The sequence below is a fragment of the Mizuhopecten yessoensis genome, unplaced genomic scaffold (genome assembly GCF_002113885.1).
Source record: "Mizuhopecten yessoensis strain PY_sf001 unplaced genomic scaffold, ASM211388v2 scaffold10333, whole genome shotgun sequence".
Classification (NCBI taxonomy): Eukaryota; Metazoa; Mollusca; class Bivalvia; order Pectinida; family Pectinidae; genus Mizuhopecten; species Mizuhopecten yessoensis.
The window spans coordinates 492,145-513,948 of record NW_018408494.1 but is presented as its reverse complement, the minus strand read 5'-3'; the positions used below and the strand labels follow the sequence as shown (position 1 = coordinate 513,948).

The 21,804-nt window shown below is 36.1% G+C and overlaps 1 protein-coding gene across 10 annotated transcripts in view; it reads left to right on the top strand.

Moving 5' to 3' along the window:
- Positions 1-21,804, top strand: part of LOC110460240 (tyrosine-protein kinase PR2-like) — a 118,103-nt gene that overhangs the window by 79,111 nt on the left and 17,188 nt on the right. For 9 of the 10 annotated variants that reach the window (XM_021513046.1, XM_021513047.1, XM_021513053.1 and 6 more), the window contains 12 exons: positions 9,911-10,132; positions 12,297-12,449; positions 14,630-14,821; positions 15,128-15,225; positions 15,973-16,099; positions 16,448-16,597; positions 17,631-17,737; positions 17,946-18,097; positions 18,515-18,679; positions 19,115-19,250; positions 20,164-20,284; positions 20,480-20,701. In XM_021513046.1, the coding sequence (XP_021368721.1) occupies positions 9,911-10,132; positions 12,297-12,449; positions 14,630-14,821; positions 15,128-15,225; positions 15,973-16,099; positions 16,448-16,597; positions 17,631-17,737; positions 17,946-18,097; positions 18,515-18,679; positions 19,115-19,250; positions 20,164-20,284; positions 20,480-20,701 (1,845 nt within the window). The remainder of the gene's footprint in view (positions 1-9,910; positions 10,133-12,296; positions 12,450-14,629; positions 14,822-15,127; positions 15,226-15,972; positions 16,100-16,447; positions 16,598-17,630; positions 17,738-17,945; positions 18,098-18,514; positions 18,680-19,114; positions 19,251-20,163; positions 20,285-20,479; positions 20,702-21,804) is intronic. The other variant, XM_021513052.1, reaches the window with a different exon arrangement.

Below are 21,804 nucleotides of genomic sequence, written 5' to 3'. Positions count from 1 at the left end.
AAGGCCCATGGTCCATTTATTTATGTGGTAAACCACTGATAAGTTTTGAGATTTGCTCAAACAATGACTTTGGAATAGTGAGAAATGTGTTTTAAAATCTCATAAATATAGTACTGAAAGTTCAAGTCCTTGTCACATGACTCAATTTTCATTCTTTTTACACAACTGAATGGTATTGAACTTTTCAAGTGTTGGTAATAAATCTTCTATATAAAGTTTTGATCTGAAATGAAACTTGAAGGTTGTTGAGTTCAACACCACTGCCATATGATATTCACTTCTAATTTTTAGAACGTTCAGATAATCTTTAAAGATTTTTTTTTGAAAGTATTGAGCAACAGAAGTAGGGCCTGATAACCCAAGGTGGTGTCTATAAACCTGATTTGGTTACTGATTGATAGATTTGTGGAGAGGCTGTTTATCGCCAGGAAATATTGGAGAGTCCAGGAATTTATCAGAAAGCCAAACATTGAGCTAGTGTATCAACGAATTTGGGCTCAACTTAACTAGAAAGATATCAACTTTATAGATAAAAGGGTGTTTATGAAGCAAATTAAAATTCCTGCCCTGGTAAAATGTGTTGTCAGATAGGGAGAACAGGGCCCCTGGTATATCTACTGGATCCTGGTGGATGGTAGCCATGTTTTAGTGTCAAAATCTTCAGTGTATAAAAATTCTCAGCTTCTCCTGTGCCCTAAAACTGTACACAATCTGATTTAGATATCATAGATTTATCATCAAAATGCTTGCCTGTAGAACTTCAGAAATACACTGCAGAGCTATATTCATGGTATAGCACCTTGATCAGCTGATGTTGATATTATCTACATAGTACATTTATAAATGGTACAGAAACTCTGTTCCTGGGTTTAATGGGGATGTCTTCAAGGATATTAAACCAGTGGCAATCTCATAGCAGAAAATCCACATCCCATAAGTCAGATATCTGGGGTATTCTACTTATCCGGGCTTCTGTATCAGAATTCTTGCTGAACAATCTTTTAAGGTGCGAATAAATTTTGAAAATAGTACATGTTTTGACTACTATATTTATCCTACAATAAACCCAGGGGGTGAACTCTGTAAACTTTAGGGGCTACGATGGTGGTCAAGGAGTGGTTCAAGTGTCCACCATCTTCAATCACTGAAGCCATTCACAACTGGGTCTCAGGTTTGAGGCCTACTGTGGGGCAGTTGCCAGGTACTCACAGATCACTGAGGCCAGTGGGTTTTTTTCAGGTCCTCTGGTTTTCCTCCACCACCCAAACCTTCCACATCCTTAAATGACCCATGCTGTTATATATAGAATATACAACACAAACAAAACAAAACCATAAACTCTACCTCAAAGTAGGTGGTGAGCTTATTGCAAGATAATTAAATACCAAAATGTATTCAACAAGGGTGCATGGGCTTATTACCAGTCAAGGGCTTATTTCCAGATAAATACGGTAAATAAGGGATGGATCAAACTTTCATTCTGTTTCCTTCGTGTAAATATCAAAGATATTGCTACATATTTTAAACACTTTGGGATAACTATGTACATATCTTTATATCCTATTGGACATGGGATACCTATGTACATATCTTTATATCCTATTGGACATGGGATACCTATGTACATATCTTTATATCCTATTGAACATGGAATAACTATGTACATGTATATCTTTATATCCTATTGGACATTTGTCTTCATGTCCTGTTACATGAGCTGCCTCCACTAGAAAAAACTTCCTTTTCAAAATGTTAAAGCTAAACTGATATGTTATAAGGAATGACTAATCCATAAATGTATTCATTCTGAGGGGGAAATGGAGAAATAAAACGGCAATGACATCACCCTTGTAACTGTTTTGTACAGTTCTCATTACAGCACCACAAGCTGCCCAGACTGTAATTTCTCTTCATCCCAGAGTATTACCAGCATCTAAACCCATTGTGATTCACCACCAATACATTCATTATGTACCTTGCTTGCATCCACAGGCCGATCCATATCACAGCGACCTATTTAAATACCAACATAATGCGGTACAACAGCCAATGAAATCCTCTGATCTCAGGGATGATTTATTTACTGTTGACAAAGATTTGATCAAGATTACTTTTATCAAGATTTCGACAGCCATTTTCTGCAAGCGAAAGTTTTTTTTATTGTGTAGTAAAATTCTTTGAAATTAATACAGCTACAGATGTTTTGGTATGAAGTGAAATGGAACAGGCGGAAATGTGTTGTAGTTTTAATCTTGGTTTTCTCAGCCTATTAAACATGTTGTGATATTAATCCCTATCGTCTCTGTGTTATTGAAGTTATTAAGGTTTGAAGTGTTCGAGCTTAGAGTATGTGGTATTTATAATAAACTATAAATAAGTGTTCCTGTATGTAAAAATATTTTCGTAAATTATTATAGTTCATATTAACAGACCTAATGTATGCAGAGTACAGAGACTGGAGACATTAGCCTAGTTACCGTGATCATATTTGTTGATAATACCTATCTACTAAACATTATTATGATAACGTTTAAACATTATTATGATAGTATCTGTAGATGATAGTGCAAACCCCCCATCATTAGCAGATTTTTATAACTTTTAACTGATTTACACCATCGAAGGCTGCTTTCAAAATAAATCCACTGTACCCTATCCACAAGTCTATCCACAAGTATATCATTTCCTATCTTTTCTGTCCCCTTCCTGTTCTACATGGTACTTTTTTCCCTGGCGATGTCTCCATAAGCACCCATCCTCATATGACCCTGGCTGTTGCTTGACATTAAACCCCAAACAAACAAATCCACAAGATTTTATCCAGTATCCACAATTACCTATAATCAAGTACCTGTCAACAAGTATTTATCCGATGTTTGTATTTATCTTATTCCAAATACACAAAACAGTAATTTAGGACAGATAAATGAGGGGCTTTTGGGGAAAGTGTGTTGAAACTAACAGCTCCACTGAAATTAGCATGGTATATAATATCATTAGCTATATCGTTGGTTTTCTCTTTACAAGACTTCTGTTTTCCACCCCAGCAGTTAGACATTCTACACACACTTGAACGAAGCGACCATTATGGTGATGTCACAATGAAAACAAAACAGATCGCTTTCTAAAAATGAGAAGATGATACTTTAGGTGGCTGTTGACATAGAGAACATTCGTTTTCACTCAAGCTATTCCTTTTTAGGGGTAGGAACAATAGAATTTTCCCTAGCCTTGAGAGACAGAGAAATCTTAACTAAATGATAATCTTGGTTATCTAACCTGATGAGGCTTGCTTCAAGCTGATCGAGGGTGAGACATTCAAGATTGTTACACCTCAAGTGAATTTCTAGCTATTTGATTGGTTGGGAGAAAATTAAACAAAACTCTCTGTCACCCTCCGAAAATACATTGGTTTGAAGGGGCGCGGGTGATATTGCCATGAGACAGTGAAAAATATCACATGCGCAAAAAATGTGCATGCACCGCTTCGTTTCCCCACCGTGATGGTCACAAGAACGTTTGACGGCAACAGCCAATTTCATCAAGCGCCGGTGTGATAGCGATTGTAAACAGCAGACTATCAACAAACAAGATGTCATTATCGAGGTTTGCTGCCGTTTCTGAGCTACAAAGACTTTTGGTGTAACAAAATAGATATGACATTCATTAGCAGGTGACAGTGAATATTGTCAACCCTCAAAAACCCATTGTCACCCTCGGCTTCGCCTCGGGTGACAATGGTTTTCTCGGGTTGACAATATTCACTGTCACCTGCTAATGAATGTCATATTTATATAATGTCACCCTGTGAGTCACCATAAAAGTAAAAAAAAGATTCTTCAACCCTCCATATAGTATGATCCAAGATAAAGGTTATCAGCATTTGTTTTCTTTTCTGATTTACACATTATCTCCCAATTAAAACCTGGTTGTGGTGTCATATTTAACTGTTCCTGTGACGTCATCCTCATCCTCTTCCTTTCTTTGGCTATCAAGAACATTACTACTCAAGGCCTACCCCCCTTCCCTTCCCAAGAGGTGACAAACTGCTCTCTTACATTTACAACAGGAGACCACCTGTAGTGTGGGAAAATATATCCATTCCCTACTTTGGGGGTTAGACAGAAAATCTTGATCGTCAAGAGAACAGGTGAGATTTTGATGTCTTGCCTCAGTAGTGGGGAAAGGTGTTTTTTTAGTTACAGTTGTTTTAGTCATTATAGTAGGGAAACAGAAATGTAGGCCACCAATCACCAAATCAAAATGAAATATGTGTTATTTTGTTATTTTAACCTTTTATTCTAACATTGAAAATCGTGACATATCACTTTCTTATGTCTGTTTCTAGATATACTTAGTTATATTTCAAGAAATTTGTTCTCAGTGCTCTTTGATTGTGGAAATAATCATTACAAGATATTGTCTGGTGAAGTCTATAACTTCCACGACCAAAGTATCCCCAAGGTTTACTTTTCCTTTTGAAATATGAACTCCATTTAATAAATGTGATCTAAATTGGACTGAAGTTATGTACCTTTACAATTAAGAACGTATATTTGAACTCTTGAAAATGATGATTGATCGTCATGAAAAAGTGCCTGGGGGAAGTAATGACCTTCTGTCTATAATCCACTCCCTAAATCTCACAGGTCCTGCTGTATGGCATGCTATTGTACCTCATGAACTTGATAGATGGTGTTTAGATTGTGGTTTTAATATGAAACTTAAAGATAAATTGTGTGTTTTGAGTTTCTCTGAGTCACTTTAAAACCTATAGCCGGCAAATACCTTTTAATGTACTAGCGTACCTGAGATTTACCTGTCCGTCAAGACGTGGATACCTTTTGACCCTGTATAGGATCATTCTTATAACCTGTCTGTGTTACTATTAGTCATGTGTAATGTTGGGTGATAATATTGACACTTTTACTTGATGTGTGGTTGATTTGGGTAGGCAACAGCAACTTCCGACCTAAGACATACAGGGTACGGTGTCAGACGAGTGTCCCTGTATGACGTGTGTATCGGGACCCGTGTGTACAGATTCACTGTAGTAAGGGATGAACTGTGCTTTAACCATGAGCTGTCTCATGTGAAGCAGTCCTGCATGATTTTACTCATAGCCACTCCTGAAAATCATTTCATTGATTTTTGAGGACAATGTGTTATCCAGGCACATAGTGATGTAGGTTTGGGCTGTTTTGGCTAGTATGGAAAGATGTGTTTAAGAGACAGAATTCAGTGTTGATAACGGTTTTAGGCTGTTAGTCTAGTGTGTCGCCGATTGAATCCTGACGTCCAGCAGAATCCTGATGTTGTAGATGTGTTGGGTCGTGTATAAACATCAGGACACCTGGGCCCGACTGTAGACTACATTCAGTCTGCCACTCTTCGGGACTTGTTGCCACTCTTGACGTGACAAGGATCATTTTGTGTCACAGCACACCTCGGAATTTATTTCAATTGTTTTGGAGAGTGTTTTCCTTATGTGTGTAGGAGTGTGCACTGCAGTGTTCTATGATTGGTTCACTCTTACACAATTCACGGAGAATCTGTGATAAATCATGGCGGTTCCCACTATATAAATTGGATGTTACCGGATGTCGACTTCTCAGGTTTTGTGAATGATCGCCTGATTAAACCCAGAAATATAAATACCTTGGCCCCGGTATAATACATCTTCAGTGTGGATTGTTTACAGCCTGGTAGAGTGTATGCACACCTTCCATAAGGATTACAATACATGTGTACAATCTTTATACTAACAAAGGATTTAGGTGTACGTTGGGATGAGAGGTATCGCAGCTCGAGCCCGGGTAAATGTCTCCTGCGTTTATGTCTGTATATTGATATATTATGTGTTTTCTGTATAATTTATCTTGGATGTCTCCATAGTCAATTTTCATTAACGATCTAACCACTAGTTGATTGTCAAAGTGGATTGATTAAGTCATAACAGGGTGTGATGTTTCCTGGTATTATGATAGTGTAATGGTTAATCGAGGTGATACTGATTTAATGCAGGAATATTGACCGATAGCTTATACAGTGTTAAAATGTGTACTTAGTACACAGACTCTTCACAGTATCATTATCACACGTAAATAATAGCACACAGGCCTTTCACTATGTTGTTTGCATACAATTTGTTAATCAACTTGATAGAACTCCATAGAGCCTTTAAAGGAAATGACTATATAGGTACTTTGGTTAATTATTCAAATGTGTTATGACTTTTTGACAAGGTATGCACACTCTAAGTGTGTGACCTACTTTAGGCTGATATCTACCACCAGTGTTAATATTGGCCTATGCACAGATATAACAGACTGTGTATAGGACATACATCTTACCACATTTCTCTCTGTTTTATGTCATTCTGGTGTATATACTTACTGCATTATATCTATGCAAACATTTCTTTCCGCTACATTCTAGAATGACAAGTTGAAAAATACAAAAATGATTTTTTTTAGTGGAATTTGAATATAAACTCTTGTTATAGTTCTGTTTTATTAACTAATTTACATAAATGCACACCTAATAGCAGTAAGAATGAGTTGTTATATATCATAATTAGCTTCTTTTAAGACAGCACTTTCTACAACGGAAGAGAATATTGTTGGTGGTTTAAAGATGATTTGTCATACCTGAGTAATCTGACCCTTGTCGAAAGTAGACCGCCAATTACAGATGTCTGTAGATTGTTAGGACAGATGACTGAATATACAACATAATCACTTTACACAGCTTTTCCTCTGGATCATTATGTTAACACTACACTTGGTTACAAAGGCAGTTTACACAGCTTTTTCTCTGGATCATTATGTTAACACTACACTTGGTTATAAAGTCAGTGTACACAGGTTTTCCTGTGGATAAGTATACTAACCTAACTCATGGTTACAAAATCAATTCTGACTGAAATTCTGTAGATCTATATAATACTGACCTACCTTTTGGTTATAAATCAGTTTAGACAGGTTTTCCTGTGTATTCAGTACACTAACCTACATGTGTACCTCATTGTTGTAAAATCAGTTTAGACAGGTTTTCCTGTGTATTCAGTACACTTACCTGCATGTGTAATTCATGGTTATAAATAAGTTTTGACAGGTTTTCCTGTGTAGTCAGTACACTCACCTACATGTGTAATTCATGGTTATAAAACAGTTTTGACAGGATTTCCTGTGTATTCAGTACACTAGCCTACATGTGTAACTCATTGTTGTATAATCAGTTTAGACAGGTTTTCCTGTGTCTTCCGTACAATAACCTACATGTGGAACTAATGGTTATAAAATCATTTAAGACAGGTTTTCCTGTGTATTCAGTACACTAACCTACATGTGTAACAAATGGTTATAAAATCATTTAAGACAGGTTTCATGTGTATTCAGTTCACTTACCGACATGTGTAACTAATGGTTATATAATCAGTTTAGGCAGGTTTTTCTGAGTATTCAGTTCACTTACCTACATGTGTACATAATGGTTATCTAATCAGTTTAGGCAGGTTTTTCTGTGTATTCAGTTTACTTACCTACATGTGTAACTAATGGTTATATAATCAGTTTAGGCAGGTTTTTCTGTGTATTCAGTTCACTTACCTACATGTGTAACTAATGGTTATATAATCAGTTTAGACAGGTTTTTCTGTGTATTCAGTATACTAACCTACATGTGTAACTAATGGTTATATAATCAGTTTAGACAGGTTTTCCTGTGTATTCAGTACACTAACCTACATGTGTAACTAATGGTTATAAAATCATTTAAGACAGGTTTCATGTGTATTCAGTTCACTTACCTACATGTGTAACTAATGGTTATAAAATCAGTTTAGACAGGTTTCCTGTGTATTCAGTACACTCACCTTCATGTGTCGGTAATGGTTATAAAATCAGTTTAGACAGGTTTCCTGTTTATTCAGTACACTCACTTACATGTGTCGCTAATGGTTATAAAATCAGTTGACATGTTCTCCCTCAGTATACTAGCCTAACACTCATGGCTGACCAGGATTCAAGCTGCAGTATCAAGCTAACCAGCCACACACCACCTGGTTTACCCACCTATGATTTTGTATGATAGAGGAATGTGATCCAGATTCCAGGCTTTCCTGTAGGGATAGAATATCACTGATGCATGTCATCATGGAAGCCTAGTTTGACCTGTCCCTTATTTTTAAAGAATGGCAAAAACTGTACAACAAAACAACACTATCTAGCCCCTTGGTGATCCACCCCTCTGATTTGTCTTGTAACACTGCCCATTATAGAAATAGTTTGGGTACAAAACCTCAAATCTGAGAAGAAAATATTCAGTCCTCGAGCACCTGGATCCATTCACCCATTACTATTGTCATATATCATGAATTTTGTTCTATATTCCCCATCTCCTTCTCTGCTTAAAAATGACTAGGGAAGAAAATAAATTCCTCATAAACGCTAAGGTTTCCTCATTGTAGGGTCATATAAACAATCAAGTAACTGGTTAAATATAGGATAGCAATGTTAGGGCGACGTATAAGGAGCAATTTCATTGGTTAATATCAGAAGTTCACTCTTTTATAATGAAAGTGAGAAAAAAGACATCATACTACATGTATTTGATCATCGCGTGACATCTTGATTATTTGCACTTTTTGCCCAGGTTTAAATATAAATAAACTTTCTGTACATAAATGAATGTACTGTAGGAAAAAAAAGATCTCCGATACTTGGTTTTAATGTTTATTTAACACTGAAATTTGTAAAAGACACTTGGTAAACAAAACCGAATGTCTTATGAAAAATTATGACAACTAACTGAAGTTACACAAACATGACAACCAAGAAGCACTTATTGGTGAATCTGTATAACTTCTGCACACAACTGTAAGTCATGTCCACGATCAGGTTTCCTTAGTGACCGTGCGTTCCACCCTCTCTTTGTGCTCCACCCTGTCCACACCATCTCCTATCATGTAGTATAGTGGCCAATAGACCAAATTGTCCCCAGGTTCCATTAATGTTAGTATTAAGTAATTACATTAGTAACATAAAGACCGATTGAGTTTGATTTGTGTCAGACTACCAGCCATTGCTGATAAACATTGTGGGTGGGGTCAGGTGTCCATTTTTCCTGGACTCGTGTCTAGTCACCTTTCTTTAGTGTCGCTTGGCATGGTCAAGTAAGGGGTAAAGGGCCTTCTGGGACACCTCAGGCCTGATGAAGAGGGTTTGTTTGATTAGCCAATCAGCACCCTGCTTTATTAGTTTCTAGCCACTGAGATCAAATAGACATATATGGTGGACACAGCTAGTCCCCCCATCACTGAAGGAGCTGACCAGATACATGCAGCCAGTGTTGGTCTAATATTGACCTGCCCTGGCGGCAGAAAAAACAAATCTCCCCAATATCTTTTTATTATTTATCTAGTACTCCGGTGTAGTGAATAATTATTAATATTTGTGTGTGTAGATAACTGTGTGCAATGTACAATGCATTGTGGGTAATGAGTTGTTCATCTCTTTAAGATCTATGGTATTACAGACTCTGTAATGTGGTTTTTCACAAGGTATGGGGTAAATAAGATGAAAGAACAGACACCAATCTGATGTTGTATCCGATATATGACTGTTAATACCACTTCCATATGGAAATCATGTGGTTTGTCTTATGACCATCCCAAATATCCCAACTACTACATCTCCAACTCAGAAATTTGCTGGTTTGTCTTAAAATTACGACCATCCCATAATTTCTTGGCAATATTCACCTGTTGTTAAATTGTGATGATTGTATCACCTCATTTAGAAGTGTTTCTATTCCAATGATGGTTTATCTGAATGTATTATTAATGACATATCTTATAGTGATTGAGAGTTGTTAAATAACAAACTCAATGTGGATATTTATTTTCCAGGCAATTCTGTCCAAGACTGGTGGTGATGGCCTTGGAAGATCACTAAGTCCATCCCCGCCGGAAAATCGGCCAAACAGGTCCTCGTCCCGGCTATCCTCGTACATCAGACCCCCCAGCAAACAGATCATCCCCGCAGACTCCATCACAATCAACAAAACTCTTGGAGAAGGGGAGTTTGGTGTGGTACAGCAAGGAGTTTGGACGACAGAGACTGGTGAAAAAGTAAGCAGTGCTATAAATAAATATGTTTTGTTTTGATTCCACTTCTGGGACCAGACCTCCACAACCCTATCAGAGAGAAATATCAGAACAAATGAGCGCTGATTGAATAAAACCCAGTGCCAGTATATGCACAAAAATTGTGTTTTTATAATTTTTGGTACTTCTAACTTTGAGACTGGTATTTTCAACCTTTTGTAAAATAAACATCATGTTGAGATGCAGATTAGATCTCTTCATTGGAGTCTGAGATATCAACATTTTGTCCTGAGGAAAAGTGTCTGGCTTTATCTAAGTTTCTGACATATTTTCTTATCATGGGACATTCTAGACTTGCTACCAGCCCTTAGTAGATTTGAAGAATTTTCCAGCTGCATTTTTTTATTAGTTTATCTCCCCTAGTTGTCACAAATGCAAGTGATAAAAATAATGAAAGCCTCATTTATCTGAATTATTCAATATTGTAGAGATGGGGGCCTGTCTAGGGGGGTTACTGCCTTCTGTACAGAGGGTAACAGTGTGTTCTGCCAGGTTGATTAATACCACTTTGGCACCAGCATTTTTCATACCTCAACATCTCTATGAAATGTTAACATCCTCAACAGACTGCTATAATAGTCATATAATGTAATATTCTATGTTAGTGTTTCTACAAAGCACCTAAAATGTACAAGAATTATGATTTTTTTTTATTAAAAACCCTAGAAGTATGGTAATAAAATGTAATGGAAAATCCCCTCGTCTTCCATGGCTCAACTGTGATGCTCTGATAATACCAAACTTAGCATTATCGATAATTATTTTCCAGTATAGCTAACATTCCACGAAGTTAAAGCTGTATGTGTAAAGTATAATAAAATCTTGACAGTGATGTAATAAAACTATTTTTAAACAAGGAAATAAGACATTTATTTGTATCAATATATCCTGTCTGAGTGATGACAAACAACATGTGGAATTCTAAATATATGTTTATAAAAAATCCTAAATTTCCTGTATCAGATTTGTTTTGTGGTGAATATAAGGGAAGTAACTTGTACAGTACATCAGCGGGGTATTCCGTAGATGACTCACTCTATCATATTGAACCTACCCTACCTTTGTTGTTTCTAACCTCCTACATTGGTCCGTTAAATCCTGTAGATTAAGAATCCCACTGAGGAGGTTTTACCTTGATAACCCCCTGTGCTGTTTATTGGCCCAAGTTTGTTTTTGAAGTGTAAACTTGCTGATAGATCTCTATAGATCGGTGAAGGTCCGCCAAAAAACAGATAATTTCACACAAGGGAAATAATTTGGTCATTATCAATCACTTTCTTTTTATTAAAAAAATAAATAAAAAAATCTCGATTTAATGAGGTTGTTTAAAGTCAATAATAAAGTCACCAGTCACAGACCTTTTACATCTGTAGACCCTTCATAACCGGTAGAGGAATGTCGATTGTGTATGGTAAATAGGATCGTAGGATCTTTAAATTTGTAGGATCTGTACTTTATAATGTGCTTTTTCTTGTTTTCATCATTTACTGACTTAAATTATTAAAAGAGTGTTACTTAGCTCCAATGTTCCAGATGTATTGCTCTGCTGCAGAAAGAATTGGTTACGAGCTGGTGATAACAAATAATAAAAAATTGTTAGACTTCTGGAGATTCACAAGGTGAAATTAAAATTCTAGACAGTTCTTGCTTTTTTCCTCCATAAAAGCTTTCTATATAAATTGTTGTTTGTATGAAACCTAGGTCTCAAATGTTTTGTTGACATATTCAGTTCTAAATTAAATTTTTGTTATCTTATTTAATAGCAATCTTACCTGTATAATGTATACATTCTAAACATGTCATTTCACTTCAATGTTTTTAACATTATAAAGCTTATGTCAAGGAAATTAAAATTCCTTAGTGACATGAAAAGGTAAATCTAAGCTATCATTTTTATGCTAACCACTTTACTTTCTCTTGTGGTATTTCATTTGTACTTTAAGTTGTCCAGTCAAAAAGTATTTGCAAATTAAATTTGCTTATCTAAAAAGTCTTAATTTGTTTAGACATTTATTCTTTTACAGTACAATATGTATAATGAAATGTGCATGCCATCTGCTCCTATTGAAGCTGACTGTGTGCATGGGTAGCAGTTGTACTTACATATACAATTCCTGGTTTATTTTAGGTTCAGGTAGCCATCAAGTGTCTGAGCAAGGAGCGGCTACAAAATGGAACAACAGAGTTCCTCAAGGAGGCTGGTATTATGCAGACCATCGACCATGAGAACATCGTCCGTATGTTTGGAGTCGTTCTTGACAAGGAAAACACCATGATGCTGGTATAAGATTTGTCTTATTATCTTCTTTATTAAACTGCAGTAATGCTTATAGTTAACACTTGCATCTTTTTATGTTACCAGTAAGCATTTCTTACCAAACGAAGCCTTCAAGAGTGGTTTCCCTTTTGAATTATCTGTAATTGAAACTCTCCAAAATTAATTCAGCATTCAGAATAGTTTTATACAATGTGACTAAAATTACTTTAGGTTTTTAGGTCACCTGAGCTTTAGCTCAAGTGACCTATTGCTATCCGTTTTCGTCCGTCGTCGTCCGTCGTCCATTAACATTTTACATTTCAAACTTAAAGTCAAGTTCTACTGGGATGATTGAACTGAAAGTTGGTAGGAATGATCGCCTCATGGTCCTGACAAAGTGTTGTTATTTTTCGGGTCAATCAGAAATACAATTTGGCTGCCATGGCCGCTATTTTGCTACTAAGTTCTAATAGGCCGATCTCACTTAAAATTGGTCTAGGAATGATCAGCTCATGGTCCTGACAAAGTCAAGTTAACATTATACTATTTTTTACTCAAATTGGTACATATTTCAACAACAAAAATAAATACTATAGACTCAGGTGACCGTTAAGGCTCATGGGCCTCTTGTTGTTTCTTTTGTTCTTAATTAACCTCTTTCTGTCCCATCAACATATCCTGTTGATATATAACTTAAGCTGTTAGGTGGATACCATCAACATTACACATTAGATGTTGTGTGAATCTTAGCTGTTGTGTGGATACCATCGTCATAATACCTTAGCTGTTGTGAGGATAACAAAGTCATATTACATAAACTGTTGTGTGGATACCATCTTCCTAATATGTTAACTATTGTGTGGATACCGTCATCATAATATGTTAGCTGTTGTGTGGATACCATCGTCATATGCCTTAAACTGTTGTGTGGATACCATCGTCATAATACGTTAGCTGTTGTGTGGATATCATCGTCATATTACGTTAGCTGTTGTGTGGATACCATCGTCATATGCCTTAAACTATTGTGTGGATACCATCGTCATAATATGTTAGCTGTTGTGTGGATACCATCATCATAATATGTTAGCTGTTGTGTGGATCCCATCGTTATATGACCTAAGCTGTTGTGTGGATACCATCGTCATAATACGTTAGCTGTTGTGTGGATACCGTCATCATAATATGTTAGCTGTTGTGTGGATACCATGATCATAGTATGTTAGTTGTTGTGTGGATACCATCGTCATGACCTAAGCTGTTGTGTGGATACCATCGTCATAATACGTTAGCTGTTGTGTGGATATCATCGTCATATTACGTTAGCTGTTGTGTGGATACCATCGTCATATGCCTTAAACTGTTGTGTGGATACCATCGTCATAATACGTTAGCTGTTTTGTGGATATCATCGTCATATTACGTTAGCTGTTGTGTGGATACCATCGTCATATGCCTTAAACTATTGTCTGGATACCATCGTCATAATATGTTAGCTGTTGTGTGGATACCATCGTCATATGCCTTAAACTATTGTGTGGATACCATCGTCATAATATGTTAGCTGATGTGTGGATACCATCATCATAATATGTTAGCTGTTGTGTGGATACTATCATCATAATATTTTAGCTGTTGTGTGGATACCATGATCATAATATGTTAGCTGTTGTGTGGATACCATCCTCATAATATGTTAGCTGTTGTGTGGATACCATGATCATAGTATGTTAGTTGTTGTGTGGATACCATCGTCATGACCTAAGCTGTTGCGTGGATACCATCGTCATAATACGTTAGCTGTTGTGTGGATATCATCGTCATATTACGTTAGCTGTTGTGTGGATACCATCGTCATATGCCTTACACTATTTTGTGGATACCATCGTCATAATATGTTAGCTGTTGTGTGGATACCACCATCATAATATGTTAGCTGTTGTGTGGATACCATCGTCATATGACCTAAGCTGTTGTGTGGATACCATCGTCATGATATGTTAGCTGTTTTGTGGACCTTAGCTGTTGTGATGATGAAAAAGTCACATTACCTTAGCTATTGTAAAGATAAAGATTGCAATCGACTAACCTCGTCTTAGACATCAATAGTTTACTTTTTGGTGATCAACCTTCTGTGACTTTGAACGTTGATTTATCATCAAAAGAATATCCTTAATCAATAAAGTGTCACCTTCTGTTTGTAGGTGACAGAGTTAGCTCCCATGCGGTCGTTGCTGGAGTGTTTGAAGGAACAGGCCTTGAGATTGGACTTCCCCCTGCCTCGCCTCTGTGACTTCGCCCAGCAGATATGTGATGGTATGACCTACTTGGAGAATAAGCGACTTATCCACAGAGACCTAGCCGTCAGAAACATCCTCGTCTTCAGTAAAAACAAGGTACAACTTTCAATAAGAAAACAGTAGCTAGCAATGTAAAAAGAAGTGTTTAAAGTCAGGATATTGAACCAAATGTAGTTGAAAATAGAGCTTGCGAGATGTCATTACAGCTGTTATAATATTCTATAGAGTACTGCATGGCTGATCATAAATTTTCTTTAGTTGATATTTGTTTCATTCTTTCAAAAAAATAATACGTAAAATAAATACACAATTATTATGGTTTTGTTTGTCAATCAAAAACGGTGTCTAATGTAACTTTTATTTCTTTCAATTTATAACATAATTGTTTGGCTTTTGCTTAAGGTCAAAATCAGTGACTTTGGTTTGTCCCGGGCACTAGGTGTGGGCAAAGATTACTACCAAAGTAACTTCAGTATCAACCTTAAACTACCTATAGCATGGTGAGTATAGGCTTAAACACACTTCTGTTACCTCTATGTGTACAGCAAGTGTGGGTTTCCTTCTAATGCCCCATTATAGAAGAGAAAGTCAGATTCTGTGACAGTGGCACTTCACTGTATCAACATATTTCAATCCAGCTGTGATCTTTGTTCAGTTACATTACTTTCAAAGTCTGTGATAATCATAAAAAAGTAACTCTGTACAGATCATATCAAATGACAGTACATACAGTAATTAACAAAGACTAACTGATTGCTCAAATCGCTTCTGCCCAGATGCTGAAACATTTATCAGAGAAACTATGTGACTTCAATCAAACAGGGTTTTAATTACACAATCGTTGGCACAAATGCTGTAGACAAAATGTTTAATTAGTGTCAAATCTGCCCAGGAGACATTACAGACCACCTCTGTCAACAAACCAACTGTGTTATAATTAAGGGATCAATTTAAAAATCTAATTGCAGTTATCTAATTGCAGTTATTTAACTCATTTACCCCAAAGACACATTTGAACCCTCCCAATTCAAAAGATGAAATAGTTCATTATGAAATTTCAGGAGTGAATGAGTTAATAATGTTAAATGAATTTGTATGAAGGGACCACTTGCAGTAAGACACAACTGAAATTGTTTGTGTTGGTTTTTTTACTGAACTTTATTTGACAAAGGTGGGCTTATTACCAGGCATGGGCTTATTGCTTGATAAGAACTTAAATTTAATGCTGTTCTGTGTTTTCTTTACAGGTGTGCTCCAGAGTGTATCAACTATCTCAAGTTTACATCAGCTAGCGATGTTTGGGCATTTGGTGTTACGATGTGGGAACTCTTCAGCTACGGCCTCCAGCCCTGGGCTAGTATGACTGGCCAACAGGTAGGGTTACATTCTCGCACAGAAATCAAATCAATTTTTGTTTAGTTCTCAAAATGCATTCAAAAAGCATAATATCATTTATCTTGCGTGTGGTATCTTTTCTGTAATTGTTTTCAAATCTAAGCCTTGCGCACAGGACTCAGCTTTAATCAGTAACAGTACTAGTGACTCAGCCTTCTTAACAACAGCAAATTCAATAAGATTCATTGTGGATTATCATTTAGAAGAAGGTCCTTGTTATTGCCTTCCCTCGACTTTATCATTACATCAGTGATTGTCTCCCCTTGGTTTTATCATTACGTGTGTAACTGTTTCCTCCTGGTTTTATTGTTGCATTTGTCTGTTTAGATCCTTGAAGCTATTGACACGCCAAGTGGTCAAAGACTTGACCGACCGGACCTCTGTCCGAAGGAATACTATGACCTTATGTGTAAATGTTGGGACCATGATTCCGCCAAGCGGCCAACGTTCAGTGATATTTTTACACAATTACAATTTGTAAGTATTCCTTACACAACCTCTAATTCTATATCTGATGTAAAAATGTCTACATATACTGTCTCAAAAATTATCAGTTACAACTAGAATACATCCTTCAACATTTTCGTTTAAGTAAACAAATTCAAATTGATCTTGGAATATTGCATATAAAGAACTATCTGTGTACACAGCCTATCTGCACTTTCCTCTCAAGATTATTTTTCTCAAAAGCAGATCAAATTCTCAAGACCAAAATTAGACACGTGTCAAGTAGCCAAAATAAGCCTTGTGCTATTTGGAACACACAGATATACATAAGGTGACAGTACCCAAATCGGATCACCAAACCATCATTTTATTCATTCATTGAAAAATCTGAGGATGAATTTTATTCATTTATGGTTGTATCAAAGGAAGAATATCGATGGGTGTTCTTACAAAAAAAAGATAGGGCCTGGAGCTCATGTGAAATATTTTTAGAACGCACTGAAGTCACCTATCAGCGGTTCCGGTTTTTGCGAATGTCAGGACCCAAATCAGATCAAGGCTTGAATTTTGCAGTATCTTACACTTCAAATGAATACTTTTTTGTCAGCATATTAACATTTTATGATGACCTATGGAATTAATATGAAAACAAGTACACTGTGTTTCTATAGGGTGAATTTATTCCTATAGTCCAAAACAGAATGCAAAAAAGTGGACTTAACTGAATATTTATTAAAGAGAAAGTCTAGATTACCTGTAATTAGAGCATTCAGGTGCATAGGTTTGTTATAATATTAATAAAGGTTAACATGTTTTACCACTACACAGTGTTTCGCATTCTGCTTTGATTGTACCTTTTCCCCAAGATCAAGGTCACAGCACAAGGTCAAAGGTCATTTGTCAATGAGTGATTTTCTTGAATATATCATAGAGCAATTTATATCTCTACCATACACATGGTTGAGCAATACATTATCGGTATATGCATTATAAGCAAGGGATGTGTATGACAATGTCATCTTGTTTATACATGTATTACCATGGTATACAACTGTTGTTACAGATGCGACCAGTCCAGATGAAAGCCTTGAAAGATTTCCCAGAAGTCACTGTGCCAAGGGACTTCCTGTACTACAAAGCTTCTGATATAATTTATGTTATTGATAAAAAGTAAGAATAAATTACTTATTACAAAAGTTGAACACTTCGCCATAAGCAATTTTTATTATGTACAATGCATTTGATGTAAAAATATCTTTTTGTCTTATATGCAAATTTTACTTGTATGTACTTTAACATAAAAATGTCTTCCAACCTAACAATTCCTTGATGCAGATGTATATATGACTAGTAATGTGTGTATTCCTGTGTTCATTAGTCCATCAAATGCACCTTCCTTTGGTCTCTGTCGGGGAGTCCTAAATAATGGTAAAGCTGGATTCTTTGATCCTGTCAACTGTACGCCAATAGCGGAGACCAAACCGGACAGTCCCCTCACATCACTACCCAAGCCATCTATCTCCAGGAAAGGTAGGGCAGGCGGTCGAGTCTGAAACTCCCCTAACTTAATCTGAGTGTGGAGTTAGATATGTCTTAAAAGTCAATATACATCGCTTCAAATTTGAGCATATTTTAAGATTAAAAAAAAACATGTTTATTTCAAATATTTTAAGTGATATCGTATAATGAACTGCAAGGTCTGAAATACGAAATGTGTGCTGTAGCTGAATGATCAGGGGATATTAAGTTAACTTACTTTAAATCAATTATGTTCAAGGTCACATCGGTCAAATGTGTTAAAATCTTAAACAACCTCCCCAACAAGCCATGACACATAAAACAATGATATATATGGATTTTGGATTTCGAGAAAGAGCTATTAGGTTTGTTCACATGAATGACAACCTCGACCTATGTAACAGCACTTTTCATTGTTTTTCTTTATAGAATCAAAACGGAGTTCAAGTAGAAAACTACGAGCTGAGATGATCAGTGGTCCTAAGAATGACCTCCGTCACACCGGCCATATTGGTTATGATGGCGCGGTGTTCGGGGATGTGTCGTTTATCGGAGATAACTACGACAAACTGCCGGTGAACGTTGGGGGTGCAGGTGAGTAAAGCTACGATCTCACAACATCAGCATCTTTCTCGTGATGAATTAAATTAATGCTCCTTCTCTTAAAAAGTCATCCATAATTATTAACAAATGCTCTGGTAAAAATTGGTAATAAATCATATCACCTTTGCTATATTGTACATCTTTCTTTTCGACAACTCACTAACAGATTTTTAAAAATGGTGTTTTTAAGAACACTGGAGAAAGTCACTCTATTCAGATTGATAACCTGGAAACCCTTATGACAGAAATTTATTCTTTCCATTGTTTATAAACGTTTTTGAGGCAGGTATTGTTTTAAAAAAAAAGATTTCACAATTGATTTCTTATTTTTCTTCAATGTACTTTTTTTACATTTTTTCGTTTGAAATTGGAACTATGTGCCCTTTAACATCTGCGAAAAATGTGTTTCTTATTGAATTTATACAGGTGCAAATTCTCCTGTTATAGGTGACAGGTTGTCATCGTTTAGTCTTCACCGACAGAGCCAAGATGGCGAACATGCAGGTCTGTCACTCAATGGTGGGACTAATGGTGTTGGCACCAATGGCCTCGGACACTCTTGGTTAGTATTATTTAAAACAGGCAAATAACCATTTTTCTAAAAATCAGAAAAAACTTTCCACATATTTGTGTGCCCAAATCGGCAAATGAAAAACAGTTTGACATGCCCTCAAAATGTGGTTATTGTATCTTGATAAATGAATTGTCAGTTTTACATTATAAAGACTTGTGATATAAAAAAAAAAAAAAAAAAGTTTTATGATGTAATTAGAATTTGAGAGGATTCTTAAGGTATTTGTGCTGACAGAGGTCCAGGCTGGATGTACTTCTACAAGGGTCTGGCCAATTTCCTCATAATGGAGTTCATTTTACAATCACATAATCACATATCAACAACTCTGGTCACTTGTAAAGTGTGGAGTTTGTGATAGTGTTTGATTAGACTGACAGCATAACAGGACACTTGTGTCTGACCTCAAAACAGCCATATAAACATCATAAATCAGACTAAAGAAATTATTTGCTCTATTTAAATGCCAATATTGCTATGTTGCTCATGGTTGATGGTATATAAGGGGAGGTAACTGCAAAATATAGTACGTAGTCTTGGAAAATATTTTTCTTGACATTCAACTGCCTACAAAATAAAAAGTGTAAATATCTCTTCCCTTAACCTTTTCACCACAGTAGACCATAATGGACTCATCCAGATCAATGCATAGGATAGTCTATTAAAATTGCATAGGGGTGAAAAGGTTAATTTTTCATCCAATTAGATCCACAGACCTTTTTTTATCGGATGATACCATTATAACAATTACTTAATCGATAGTAACAGCTACCGGTAAACAGCAAAATATGATGTCTTTCACATAGTTTAAATGTTCAATTCACAAAAAATTCCAACTGCGCTATTAGGGCTATACAGTATTACTGTGTGCACTGAAGTGATGTCTGTTGTTGGTGACTTTTAGGATCAGCCAAGAGTCAATAAATAGCACCTTCAAGGATGAGATGGACAGCGACCGTACACCTCATTATCAGGATATAGAGGACGACTCACTCTTCGCAGACTTCAAGATGCCTGATATGGGGGTAAGCCAAACACATTCTTAAATGATTTTGAACAAACATTTAGAAGACAGGTTCAGAGAAAGAAAATACTCAATATTTAAAACATAATAACAAGAAATGATCATGATCTGCTAGAAAGACAAAAAAAATGTTTGGGAAATATCTTTAATTTTAATGTTAACAACTGTGATGTATGTGATCATTTTCCTGTTCCAGTCATCCTTCGATTTTGGCGGCTCATTTATGGACGAGGTGTTGAAGGCCTTGAATGAGAAGGAAGCCAAATTAGAGGCATCGTCTCCTTCAGACTCTACCCCTTCCCCTGATTCACAATTCCGCAACAGCTTCAATGATCGCAGTGGGTCGGTGTCGCCACCATCTGTGAAGGAGTTTAAATATGCAACCCCACCACCACTGCCTGCACAACCTCCCAGATCTGTAAGTGTTAATTTGGCTAGAGGCCAAGGCTGTTAACGAATCATATATTTCTTACTGTACGTCAAAAGATGATTTTTTAATTCAATTTTATATATATTCATGACAGTTTATTTTGTTTAATATCTCTTTGATGTACGTTCAAATTCAAAATGTTATAAATTTGAAGATCCTAAAAAAACAATGTGAAAGAATCCTATTCATTAAAGTGGATGTTATTTGCTTCTAAACATCAAAGTTTTTTACAAATAATAATTCGTGATTAATGTTGAAAGTTTGTAACAGCCAAGCCCTCCATCTTGTATGTTTACATACATCCTTTTTGTAGTTTATGTATTATTTAGCTCCAGAAGTTATAAGAATATACATAAACAGAACCTTATAACATAAATGGAAAATCTCTTTTGCTTCCAATCTATTGGAATGTACTAAATTTCTTCTGATTACCCGTGTTGCTTCTAGGGTGCGGGATTCACGATCTTGCAGCAAATTTCACACTCATGCACGCCAGGGGGTGTACACTTATTAACGTAGGGTGCATGATGTGCAATCAAATGCTTCTTTGCATCCCAAACTTTTTTGCATGCAAATGAAGCTCTTGTCACTCTAAAACAAGTATTTATCATGTCAGTACTAAAAATACCAGTTTTCAGATGAAGAAGACTTGTCGGCAGTAAGACCTCCTCTGTAAACTGTTACAGGTTTTGGTGTAATAATTTGTGTGTTATTTTCCATTTAATTAGGTGTTGACATTACTGCTCACACAGTGAGAGTACGGAAACAAATTCCTTCGAATTGAGTTGTACTATCCAGAGGTGGAGGTAGTATTGTGTAATATTTTGTAGATGAACCTGAATAATTTAAAAAGATTAATATATGTATCATGGTAAACAGTTTTACTCAAAGTTGAGAAAGAGCTGGAAAATTAGAAACTGAAAAGTTATAATTTAGCCACAAATAAGATATGTATGTTCATAATCCATTTATAGTATGAATCCTCCCCACCCCATTACTTTCATATAAACAATGAAAAGCCATAATTAATCAACAGTAGGAAGTGTATGTTTGTGACCAATGTTAGGTATCAAACCTCCCCCAATACATCC